This window comes from Corylus avellana, chromosome 11, assembly GCF_965113065.1.
Source record: "Corylus avellana chromosome 11, dhCorAvel1.hap1.2, whole genome shotgun sequence".
NCBI lineage: Eukaryota > Viridiplantae > Streptophyta > Magnoliopsida > Fagales > Betulaceae > Corylus > Corylus avellana.
Genome location: NC_142500.1, coordinates 1,717,249 through 1,730,085, shown reverse-complemented (window position 1 = coordinate 1,730,085; position 12,837 = coordinate 1,717,249). Strand labels below are relative to the sequence as shown.

Sequence of the window (12,837 nt, the reverse complement as noted above, 5' to 3'; positions counted from 1 at the left end):
CTAAATTGAAAAAAAAAAAAAAAAAAAAGGTCAGCAACCTTCAGCAACTAGGGGCAGCCGCCTGCCGCCCTTCACCAAAAAGGGTGACCTACCACCCCTGTTGTGACTTGTGAGAATGAACTCTCATTTTTTATATATATTTTTTTAAATGCTAAATTTGTAATTTAGGGTAATTTTATCATGTGGAGCGTATAATTGACGCGGCATGTGTGACATCAGCCACGCATCATTAACTTAGTGGTCCAACTTAAGATTTTTTTATATGTCCGTACAAGGGAAGGAATAGTGAAAAGGAATATTCGATCTAGTGACCTCGGCTTTATAAAACATTGTCTTCAGCCGATTGCGCTACTTCTTGAAGACTTAAGATATTTTTAATTGGTTCAACTAGCTCACAAAATGATGATTTATTTAAAATCAAAATAAAATAAATAAGTAAAAATTAATTATCGAAATTAGAACCCTAAAAAAAGGTAGGAATTAATTTTGATTGAATTTGAGTCCAACTATATTAATTGTACATTTAGTATTGCAATTACTTTGTAATATTGGATTTATTCATGCACATAACATAAGCAAATGCTACACTTTTCAAAATTTTTTTATATAAAAATTTGTTCTCCATCACGTTTTCAAACTATTTGAGAGGAAAAGCATGAAACCTGCGTGCTGCCTGAAGCACACACATTGACTGGGCCCCTCCCTCTTAACCCAAAATAAAAGCCAACAAGGTGGTTTGAAATATGGATGGAAAAGGCTTAAATTAGAGTCAGACTAAGTCAAGCTTTCTAAAGCTCTTCTTATCTTTCTCCAAAACCTTATTGTCTTCTCTCTCTCTCTCTCTGAGCTTTTATTTTCGCTGCTGTTGATTTTAGTGACCAGTGAGTTGGCCATGGGCAGAGCTCCTTGCTGTGACAAAGCTAGCGTGAAAAAAGGGCCATGGTCCCCTGATGAAGATGCCACTCTAAAGAAGTACCTCGAAAAACATGGCACCGGTGGCAATTGGATTGCTTTGCCTCACAAAGCAGGTCTCTCTTTTCCCACTCAATATTCTTCTTCCTTTTGAAAAAAACACTGTAAAACCCATCTCTTTGTTGTCGTTTGACGATGGTTTTCCTATGCTCTAGGCCTTAAACGCTGCGGCAAGAGTTGTCGGCTGAGATGGCTAAATTATCTAAGGCCAGACATCAAGCGTGGAGGTTTCACTGAGGAGGAAGACGTGATTATCTGCACTCTCTATGGTACCATTGGAAGCAGGCAAGTTGATTCATCTTGACGTACATCTTTCATGTCTTCTTACTGTTTTTTATTTATTTATTTATTAAGATTTTTGTTATATTTTTTTATGAAAATACTCTGTTTTTTTTTTTTTTTTTTTTTTTTTTTTTTGGATTAGGTGGTCTGTTATAGCTTCCCAACTCCCCGGTAGAACAGACAATGATATTAAGAACTACTGGAACACAAAGCTGAAGAAAAAGCTGTTAATGGCAGGAAATTCTTCTTGTCCCATGTCTGCCACCATCGACAACAACAGTGAGACTACTAAAAATATTGGTTATCTCAACTTGGCAGAGATTTCGGCTTCAATTAACCCCAAACTAGAGCCCTATGATTGTGGGAATTCAGCTTCTTTTGACACAAATTCCAGCACATTAATGCCTATGCAAGTTTATATGCAAAACTGTACACTATTATCCCCTGTTTCGAAGCCTATTCAAGTTTCAGATTACAGCATAACATCATCGTCTCAGGATGTTTCGGGTGTTTCAACTTCATCTGCTTTAGCGAATTTGGACAACAGTTGCAGCCTGTGGTCCGGCATTAATGGAGGTTTCAAAGAGGAAGGAGGAGTTTTTCCCCTTGATGATGAAGATAATAACTTTCTTAATGGTTTTGAATTTCAGGAAGATAGTAGAGATTTTGCCCCACTCCTAGGGAACTCCCCACTGGGTTACTTTGCTGGGTGATACTTCTCAACATTAACCTCTCAAAATGTTACAAACTGACCATGGATCAAGAACATTGGAAAAATAAGATAGAATTAGTAGCTTCTTAGATGGATTTTTAGGGGGTGCATGGGGGGTGTTTTGTTGAAATATTCAATGTAAGTTAAATTTTAAACTAATGAACATGTGATCGAGCTGATTGTATATATATTAAAGAAAAGTCATGTGGGTGTTCTGTTTACTGTTTCCTACTCTCTTTATTCTTTTTAATATCAAGTTTGTTTAATTGTCCTGTGTAAATTCATGAACGTGAAGGATGTGGTCATCAAACCTTGTTTGCTTCTGACTGGTCAGTGGTCACGAAAGTTGCATTGCCTAGCCAATTCAAAGACGAAGAATATGTCTCCATCTGACAAAACCCAAAGACAATAACCCTGATAAAATGGGTGAAATAAAACAGCACACGGCGTGCCATGCACGCTGTCTGCTGTGTATCACGGTTCAGATAAAATAAATAGAATATTATAAAGGTACTCACGAGCTTTTTATGAGGGTCAAAAAAATTAGCCAGTTAATTCTAACTTAACTAGTCGTGTTAGAATGACAACATAAATTAGATGATTTTTTTTTTTTTTTTCTACAATTTTATATGGTAAAGCACTGAATAACGTGGCTCTGAACTCATGTATCATTTGGTTGCAAGCTTTCATGGTCGACATGAATGCACCTTTCAACGATGGATGCCCTTTACTTTACACCTCTTTTTTAGTTACACCTGTTTCATGAATATATGCCAGTAATTTCAGGGTGATGGACTGACCGACCAACCTCATTTTGATCTTTAATTAAGGTTGCTCCTGCATATACAGTGTTCATCTGCTTCTGCTTCTACTAAATTTCCATTGAAGTAGTATCCAAAATCATATGCATCATCATTAATATTTTAAATACGAGTAGGAGTAGCTGCAATATCACAACGCAGCCATAAATGGCCTTTTAAGGTGTGATATCATGGTGTATACGTTGGTCTTAATAAATTTAATTAATGGTGTATAAGTCTATTTACTTATACCAGCAGGAGAAAAATCTGTTTGGTTTGGCAGTTTTTTTAAAAATAACAATTTTAAAATGTAGTTAATAAAAACACGATTTTGTTTAAAAACGAACCGTCTTTTTTTTTTTTTAATTAAATACGAGAAAAGGTTACCGGTAATAAAATACACGGTCTTTGAAATGGGGCCAAACGCACTCTAAATTCTCTCAACTGGATTTTAGACAAGTATTTATCAGAAATTTCAGTGTACTTCTAAGAGGGTCAATATTGATCATCCACATGAATTCAAAGTTTATAAAAAATATCTTTGACTGACAAGCAAAAGGACATCTGCCAAAGTATATATATATATATATACAATTTGAAATGTTGAATAGTATATATATATATATATATATATATATATATATATGCAAGGGTTCTGGTCTTACGATCAATGATAGAGCAATAAAAATTTATCAGATTCCTTCTCTTCCTACTGACTATTGGTCTGCACATTCATCTGAGACGACTAATCCTATAAACGACTATCTTTTACTTTTTATTTATTATTAATATTTTTTTTTCTTTAAGCAATTTATAAAAGGGTTACAATAAATCAAAACACCGAAAAAAAAAAAAAAAAAAAAGGAGCGCTCTCTAACAACGTACCCAAATTAAAAATTACAGTCCAAAAAATAACAACCAAAAGGCAATACCAATTCCTTCTCTCCAATGAGAACAGCTTTATTTGTTATTATTTGTTTTTTTTAAAACAAAAACATTAAGAACGTAAAACATAAAAGGAGAGTGCTTTCTTTCAAATGCTTACTTTCTTAATGTGGCAGTGAAAATTACTATTGATGTGAAATATACATATTAATCCGTCCAAAATTTAATATTGATTTTCATTATTATATCAGTAAGTAACTACTTAAAAGTACACGAAGTGTTTCTTAAACACAAAATACTCAAAATTATTATTATTTTTTTAAAGGAAAAAAAAAAAACCCTTAAAAAAAGATTGTTGTGGTGGTGGCAGCATTCTCTTAGAGCACTAGCAGTATCCTCGCTTTGATTTTCCTTAAGTTTATGGCACAAAACTACTTTTTGCTTATTTATGAAAATATATTTCACAATAACTTCTCTTACCTTTCCTTATGCTATTAAAATATTATTTTTTTTACAAAATTCAAGTTCCATACGTATACATAAAATATTATTTTTTTTACACTTGAGGGTTGGTTAAATGTAGGGAATCTGATGTAATTAGTAGATTTTTATGATTTTTTTGAAATTTTCCCTATACATAAAAAAAAAAAGAAAAGAAAAAAAAAAGCATATAAAACATAGATTCGGCTTACATGCTGTTATTGTAGTTTAATCAACGGTCAAGATTAAATTTCTCAAAATCTCTTTTCATTTTTTCTCTCTTATTAAAAGCTTTTAAAAATAAGTCAACTTTAAGATTCAATCTTGACCGTTGATTAAATTATAATATACATACTATTATTTTAATAACAGGATCCATAAATCATCTATTGCTATTACTCTTATAGGTCAAGGTCGTGGGCGAAGCATTTTCAAAAGTTGCTCATGGAAGAGTCGTGAGTTTGAACGACATTTAAAGAGTGAGAGAAGTCAAAATGGACTGTGGGGAGGATCCTAATCTAGAAATTAGGGTCCTTGGTGGGCATTATAATATGAAATTTGACGCCTATTAAAGCCTTTTGCTTAGACCTACAAAACTGCTTTTTGAATATGTGGCCTGGGGGACCACTTATCCGTTCAATGTTCACACCAATTCAAAACCATCGGTTTCATAGCCTGTCCTCCTCCTCCTCCTCCTCCTCCTCCTCCTCTACCCTTTCTCTTTAATCACTCTTCCTTCACCTAATCACCTTCCTTGAAATTTCTTGGGCATCCCAATTAAGAACATTTGAACCTGTCAAAATTAGTGGCTCATATTCTCTCAGGCATAAAAAATAATATTGGAATACAAGTACTCAGCCAAGTAGTTGGAGCGAAATTTTTTAAAATACGTCCATACAATTAGGGTTTTCTTATATATATGTTAAGTTGTAACCCTTAATCATTAATAGTAAAATATAGCCGCACTCTCTGTAAATATAGGCACCTTGTCCAACCACGTAAATTTGTGTATCAACTCTCTCTCTTTTTGATTTCATATTATTTATTATTGTTGTGTACGATAACAACAGAATATGTCTACTCGTCTTTAAGGGTAGATCACTGTAAAAAGATTATCTGTATGAAGCAGAAGTTATTAGCTCGAATTCTTCTCACATCTTTTCCTCCCTTTTGCAAATATGTTAAAAAATAAAAAAATTTCCCTTTGACTTCAGGGTTAATAAGCATGCCCCTCTTGACTTATTGTCATTCAAATTTATACACAGTTGAAAATTAAGCCTTCTATGGATATATCAATCCACCAGGGTCTCTCTTGAAAGGGCACTGCCACGTGCTCTGACTCAAGTGTTCATTTGGGTAGGTTTGATAATAATTTTAACAATTTTTTTTTTTTTTTTTTTTTTTTTTTTTTTTTTTTTGGTTCTGATTTGAAAAAATATTTTAATGAGATATAAAGATGAGAAGTGTTTTGTACGGTTTTTATTTATTTTTTATTTTTTGAAAGTAACCTTACCAACGAATTTATAGTTTCAAGAAATTCTATCAATTTTAACTCACATCTCAGCAAAATTTCTTTTCCATTTTATCTAAAAAAGGTGCTTTTTTTTTTTTTAAAAAAAAAAAAATTAATTTCAATTTTAACTATCAACTTTCTCAAAACACTTAAATTTTGACTAAAATAAGTAGCTAAATGCAGCTACATTTTCACTTAAAGCTCTATTTGTTTTTGTGTAAATATTTTATAGAAAATATTTTATGCATTTTTCAATATTCAGTTTGACCAAAAAAACTTATTTAGTTTCGAAAAATACTTATTATTTTTAAATTTTGTAAACCACTTTCCAAGTTTGAGTTTCTTATTCTCAAACCACCAGAAGTTTACAGCTGTTTTTCGTTGTTGCTTATTTTCCTTATGAGCTAAATACTGAAAAATATTTTTTGGAAACTCATTTTTTCTAAAATATGATTTGGTTGAAAATTCTCAAACTGCCAAAAGTCTATGACTATTTTCCGTCGTTGCTCATTTTTCATATAAGCAAAAGGTGGAAAAGAACTCTTTTTTTAAAAAAAAATGATGTTGTTAAAAATTCCTATCGAAACAAATAGAGCCTAAGTTTACAATTCAAAAATAACATTTGACTAGTATATAAATGTATTGCATCTAAACATATAAATAATTATGGGTAACACCTTATCACTTTTGACCCGTAAGCATATTACTTTATATAGACATGAAGGTGACATGCAGTACAATTATTGAAGCTATAATTATTTTATTGTTGCTTCCACAAGCTCACTACGTTTACTATCTTTTAATCTTAACGAAATTAAACTAACAGAAATTTGTCGTTGATAGTTCTCACTTCTCAGCTTCAACAACGTTAATTACTTAGTTGTAGTCAAGTCAAAACATACAGCCTTGTTTATTTGTTTTATTCATGTATTTATTTGCACTTCTCCAAATTAAAATGCCATTTTTCTAATTCTAGTTATAAGTCAAGGGGTGAATAGAAAAAACCTCCAAGAATTAATATGGATATCAATAACAATGATTTTTTCTATTGCAAAAGTGGGCCTATATTTCGATACATTTCCTGTGAATTACTTATTTTTCACGACTGTTTTACTCATGATGGGTGTAAAAAATAATTAAACATAGGGCATAGCCGCATAGGGGCAAGGTCTAAGACTCCCTTAAATTAAAGGCTCACTATTACATCAGCTTAAAAAGCTTCAAGAGAGCCCTAAAGTATAGGAATATCCTTTCATAAAGTCTAGCATATTCTTTAATTTCTTCTCTTCATAATTATAGCCCAACATAAAAATAACCATCGAAGGCTCATTAGCTATCCTGGTCCCAATGCTACTTTGATAGTTCTCTTATTGTTTTGTAAGTGACTCATTACTTACGTGAGAAATTTGTTATTATTGACTAGGAAACTACTTTACCAAACGAAACAACAAGTGGAAACTTCACAAGATATTTTTAAATTTTCACGTGTTTTGAAATTACTTATTTAATGTTCAAAAACTCTAAATTTACAGTATCAAGCTTTCAATTTTTTGCGTCCTTCATCCGTTAATATTCCGTTAAATTTTGTCAAAATTTTTGAAATACAATTTTTTTGTTTTAATGAATTTTTTTAAAAAAAATTGCAAAGATTTAGGCAGGGGTATTTTTGCAAATTTAGTTAAATCCTGAACAACGCCTGAATCTTTGTAAGTTTTTATTTTATTTTTTTATAATAAAAAATATGAATATTTTGAAATTTTTTTGACAAGATTTAACGAAAATACTTACGGGATGAGACATTACAAAAAATTGAAAGTTCGATATCCTAAATTAAAAAATTTTTGAACATTGAAAAAATAATGTCAAAACGTGTGAAAGTTCCGAGAATTTTGTGAAGTTTTGCCAAACAAAAACAACAGGAGAATATGAATAATTTATAATATATAGATTATTAAATATGCAAAATAAAAATTTAATTGAACCATGAAGTAGAGAGATACTGATCGCCAGTGCCTAGAACCATTGGCATTTGGCCATACGACGACGTTCAATGACTTCGAAAACAGAAAGCTTTCGCGCCTAATCAGAACGTTCACATCCCACATTTCTCATTTCACACCCTTTGGAGCCTTCTTCGACATTCTTTTCTCTCTGAGCTTTGGCCAGCCTTCATCGTCTTCTTCGCAAAACGGTTCGTTTCAAATGGTATGCCAATCAGTCCCTTCAAACCCTAATTTTGTTCTCTCTGTTTCATAGATCTAATTGCGACCATCTTATATGTATCGTTTTTCTAAGCTACTCTTTGAATTTTTGTTTTCTTTTATTTTTGTCTTTGCGAGGATGATTTGGTGTATTTTAATTTTTGTGCTTTTGGTGGACTTTTCCTATCAAGTCAGAACTTAATTATTTGATGCGATTAGGTTATGGTCTGTGTAATTTACTTATGTACCCTAGCATTGTTGCTCTGTTTGGTTGCTGAGAAAATCACCAGCAAACCATGTTGTTACTTGTATGACTCTGATACAACTATTCGGCGTTTCTATTATTGTGCTTTTTTTGGAAAGTAAATTAAATTTAGATTTGCCTTAAGAGATTTTCTCGGCAGCCAAACGTAGGGATAGGGGAATTTAATTGCATATAGCTTCTTCTTTTTTCATGTTTTTCCTCCTTAGCCCTTTCGTAAATTCGTTGAGGCTATATTGCAATGTTTGTTATCAGATTCTAGGTTGCGTGCAAAAAAAAAAAAAAAAAAAGGGAAAAAGAGGTCAAGCTGACAACGATATGAGAGTGCCCCCTCCTTGTTTGTGAAAATGATTTCTCATTTCAGGACTAATATGTTTTTATCATGTCATTTGCTAATTGTTTGTGCTGGTTCTACCATTCTTTCTTTATATATATATATATATATATCTTTTGGCAATATGTTACGGTAACTTTTTTATTTCGCTACCCATGATGGTATATTTGATGGACGCTTCTTGATTCGTGGCACAGTCTAAGAAACGGGGTCTTTCTTTGGAAGAGAAGCGTGAGAAGATGCTTCAAATATTTTATGAGTCTCAAGACTTCTTCCTTGTGAGTATGCTGTGCTGTTAGGGATTTTGAATTTACTCCTAATGTTGTTTTAGAGGATTATATTAATGTACAAGAAGAAGAGCATTTATATTTCAATGATCTTTACAAACACAATGTCCCCTTTCTTTCGGACTTTGTTAGGCTCATCAGTACTTTGTCACTTATATAGCAAGGTTGACCACCAAAGGATGGAAAAGCTCGTCTTTATTGGGTTGATTTTGAACTTCCTGTTGAATAATTCGACAATCTTCTTACTTTCCTGCTTCAGTCCCTTACAGTGTTCTTACAGGCTTTTATAACTCAAGTTGATTTTTTGCATACCGTTCTGCTGAGAAAATTGCCACATTTATACCTTCTTTTTTTTAATGATTTCAGCTCAAGGAGCTTGAGAAGTCGGGCCCCAGGAAAGGTGTGATTTCTCAGTCTGTGAAAGATGTTGTCCAAAGTTTAGTGGATGATGACCTTGTTTTAAAAGAGAAGATAGGAACTTCTGTAAGTAAGCATTCTTAGATGGTTTTTGAAATGAAGTTTCATTTCTCTACGCAGCTCTGTGGTAGATTGCTTGAGATATCTTGCATCCACTTGAAGTTTGAAGACTAATTTATTCTAAACAACTGTCAAAGATATATTATTACATTACACATACTGATTTATCCCTGCATTTTACAGTACTCATATTTTTGAAATCTCAGGTGTACTTTTGGAGCTTTCCTAGTTGCGCTGGAAATCAGGTGATGTTTTAATGTATTACTTTTTTTTTTCTTCCCATAGAAAGATTACATTAAACATAAAAAGAACAAGTACACAAGGAGTGGGTGGGGGACACTAACAATCACCCCAATACAGTTAGAATAGCACCCTATAAAACACAAAAATACACCCTGGGAATTAACCAAATAATTGGCTCGGCCCAATGGCTTCTAGCACATTGCCCTAAAAAAGGGGTCCATCAAAAACGGCAATTTTTGAGATAGTCTAAGGGCCCAATGCTTGGAAAATCTCCAATTGCAATGGCAAGAAAACTTAGTAGAGTAGGAAAGATTGTACTGGGGTCAACTGGATTAAAGTTACTGAAGAGGAGCTCTACTTCAATGTCCAGCGAGGGAGGTGCCCTATGATTAATGCTCTCAGGGATATCGGATCTAGTTGTCTCCATAGGCAAAAGGGAGCACCAATTATGGAGAGGTAAAGGAGGGAGAGGATGTATAGGAAAGCCAAGGAACTACTGTGTGAAACCAAAATGAGTGGCAGTGCATGTAATCCATGGGTGCTAGTGCGGCACTTGGAGTACATGTTAACCTCAATGTTGTATAACATGTGGATTTAACTTCATCTATGTTCTAACTATGCCAATATTGTTGACCAGCTGAGGAGTGTCTGTCAGAAACTTGAATCTGATCTCCAAAGCAGTAAGAAGAGGCATGCAGAACTAGTTGACCAGTGTGATGCATTAAAGAAGGGACGAGAGGAATCTGTAAGTCCACTTCATCCCGTATCTTTTTAAGGTTAAGGATGAAGTGTTACTTCCTTGTACATCTGACTTGAAAGCTTTACCCAGGATGAACGGGAGGAGGCCTTAGCTGAGCTAAAAGCCATCGAGCAAAAGCATAATATGCTGAAGGTTGGTTTGTCCTGCTCCTTTGCAATGCATCGAGAAACATGAGTTTTTTTATTTTTTATTTTTGTAGGTATCAAAAAAAAAAAAAAAAAATTTCCTGTACGATTTTTTGATGGGTCTGATTAAAATTCATGTACGTTTTCAGGATGAGATGGGACAGTATGCAGATAATGATCCAGCTGCATACGAAGCAAAGAGTTAAGAAATGCTTATATTCTCGTGCGATGCTTAAACTATAGTATATTTTCACCTTTGTCAAATCTAGGAATTAACATAACTGATTGATGCTTGATATTATACATACTGATTAATTAAAACATTGGCAGAGGAAGCGATTGAAGTTGCCCATGCAGCAGCTAACAGATGGACAGGTTTACCTTCTATTCATATGTTCCTTTTTTTTCCCTGCTGGGAAGTGTTTGTTTCCCATAGATGGTGAACTCTAACGAAGATCTTTCTTTTGAATTGCTGTGGGCTAAAACTCCTCAGAGAACATCTTCACATTGCGGCAGTGGTGTTCAAACAACTTTCCTCAGGCCAAAGAGCAGCTTGAAAACCTGTACAAGGAGGTATATCTATATGCTTGAAAACGGTGCAGACAAATAAATCTACCATCGCCCCTTTGGTGTTGGATCCTGGTGCTATATGGACATATATACTCGAACATATTTAATTTGGGCGATAAGCTTATAGTTATTATTCTGACCCAATTACTCCACAGGGTTTGTTCATCAAAATTCAATAATTCATCTTGGAACTTTCTTCTCATAAATGAAAAATGGAGCCAACGGAAACATATAGCTTTCTGAATGCATCAATGCATGCTGCATGTCAAACTGAATATATATATAAACAATAAAAATCATACACCTTTTTGTTCTGGTCATTCCTCATTCATTAGACTGAAATGAGAATATGCCCATATTTTTAAGGGATAATGACTTTTTATTATTATTAATGGCGGTTGTGACCATGTGCTTGAGGCTAATAACCTTTTTGATGGGTTTCTCTCTTTTCTTGGTTGTCTTGCTTGTAAATCTATATGCAGGTTGGAATAACTGATGATTTTGATTATCTGGAGTTATCAGCAGTTCCACTCAGCTCAGTTGTTGATTAGATGCTTGAAGCCAATTGAACTCCTAAGGCAGTGATGAATGGCTCTTATATTTCTCTAAAGTAATTTCACGCAACTATTTTGAACAAATTGACATCCAGCCCTGCGACCCCTTCCTACCTATAAGCAAGTGCTGGTATGTTGGTTAAAGGTTTCTGAAACTATAATTCTGAGCTAAAAATAGGGTTGATGCTTGACTGAAAGATATAATGTTTGATTCCTGTAAATGTTTGATTGGATGGGAAATGTCTTGTTTCCAATGGCAGACTCGCCTGTGCTCTTAAACCTCGTAAAGAAAATGAGTATCATTCTACATTGATGGGATTCTTCTCTGTGTAGGTGAGAAAAGAAAGTTAAAAAGTTCTAATGAGTACTCACATAGCTTAGCACTTCGATTGCAGAATTTCTTCGTATCTCAATTTCTTTTAAGACTGTCGTCCTCCCAACCTCTCAGTAGCATCTGTGGCATACCCTTTGTTTATCAAGTATGATAAATAGGTCTAGTATTCATGTCAATTCCATTGCCATTCTAAGTAGTGTTGATATCTTATATCATCAAATCAAATCTATGATTATATTAGGAAGCAAGATAATATCAAGAAGTCTAATTAGGACAAAGTCTTCTTCCAAACCAATCTATAAAACTGTTACTTGTCATTTGAGTAATAAGATTAACATATCACATGCATTTTTTAGAATTACGTGTTTTTTTAAATACAAATGTTAATTTAATAGATTAGGTTACAAGAATTTCATTTTTAGCGAAATTTGGAAGAAAAATAATTTATCGGACCAATTATGTAGTCATCCCTAATTTAGGTGGCATGAGGCCCCGTTCTGAAATCTGAGGCCAAAGCCAATGCCACTGCCCAAATCATCAACTTGATCATCCTTAAAATTTTATAGGATCTCAAATTTCAAAATGCAAGTGGACTTATATGGCCCCTTTCTTGCTGATTTCTGGATTGTGAGACCAAGCCAACGGTCACCGTCCAAAAGTAACGGCACAATAATCTTTGAAATTTTGAATTTGGGAAATCTATCATATAAAATTCAAAATGATTGAGAATATTCCACAACTCAAATCATCCTTGCATGTGGCCGTGGTAAAGTAGAAGGAATGGTCATTGATTGGACGAGATCCTCTCTGTACACAGCTGGAATGTGAAGGTGCACCTGCCATTGCCCGTACACGTGGCATAAATCAACGGTCCAAATATGCGTCTAAAATCCCCGTTATCTTAACAGCAATTATAAACCAGAGTGGCCTGCTAATTTCTGAAGATTCTCTTTGAGCCTTGGGATTCTCTCTCTGTTCCTCTTTGGCTCTTTATAATCCCAAAAGCTCCCTCAAACCCCATTGGAGGCAGAGGGAATTTTCATTGA

The 12,837-nt window shown here is 33.8% G+C and overlaps 2 protein-coding genes across 2 annotated transcripts; both read left to right on the top strand.

Moving 5' to 3' along the window:
• Positions 1 to 774: 774 nt before the first annotated feature.
• LOC132166119 (transcription factor MYB80) lies at positions 775 to 2,192 on the top strand. The gene is made up of 3 exons (XM_059576884.2): positions 775 to 1,028; positions 1,128 to 1,257; positions 1,397 to 2,192. The coding sequence occupies exons 1-3, from the start codon at positions 893 to 895 to the stop codon at positions 1,965 to 1,967; spliced, it is 837 nt and encodes a 278-aa protein (XP_059432867.1). The 5' UTR covers positions 775 to 892; the 3' UTR covers positions 1,968 to 2,192.
• A 5,525-nt stretch (positions 2,193 to 7,717) lies between these two features.
• ATMND1 (Mnd1 family protein) lies at positions 7,718 to 11,802 on the top strand. Its single transcript, XM_059577204.2, has 10 exons — positions 7,718 to 7,849; positions 8,639 to 8,719; positions 9,095 to 9,211; positions 9,412 to 9,450; positions 10,086 to 10,193; positions 10,278 to 10,340; positions 10,483 to 10,534; positions 10,664 to 10,708; positions 10,827 to 10,906; positions 11,386 to 11,802. The coding sequence occupies exons 1-10, from the start codon at positions 7,847 to 7,849 to the stop codon at positions 11,452 to 11,454; spliced, it is 657 nt and encodes a 218-aa protein (XP_059433187.2). The 5' UTR covers positions 7,718 to 7,846; the 3' UTR covers positions 11,455 to 11,802.
• Positions 11,803 to 12,837: the final 1,035 nt, after the last annotated feature.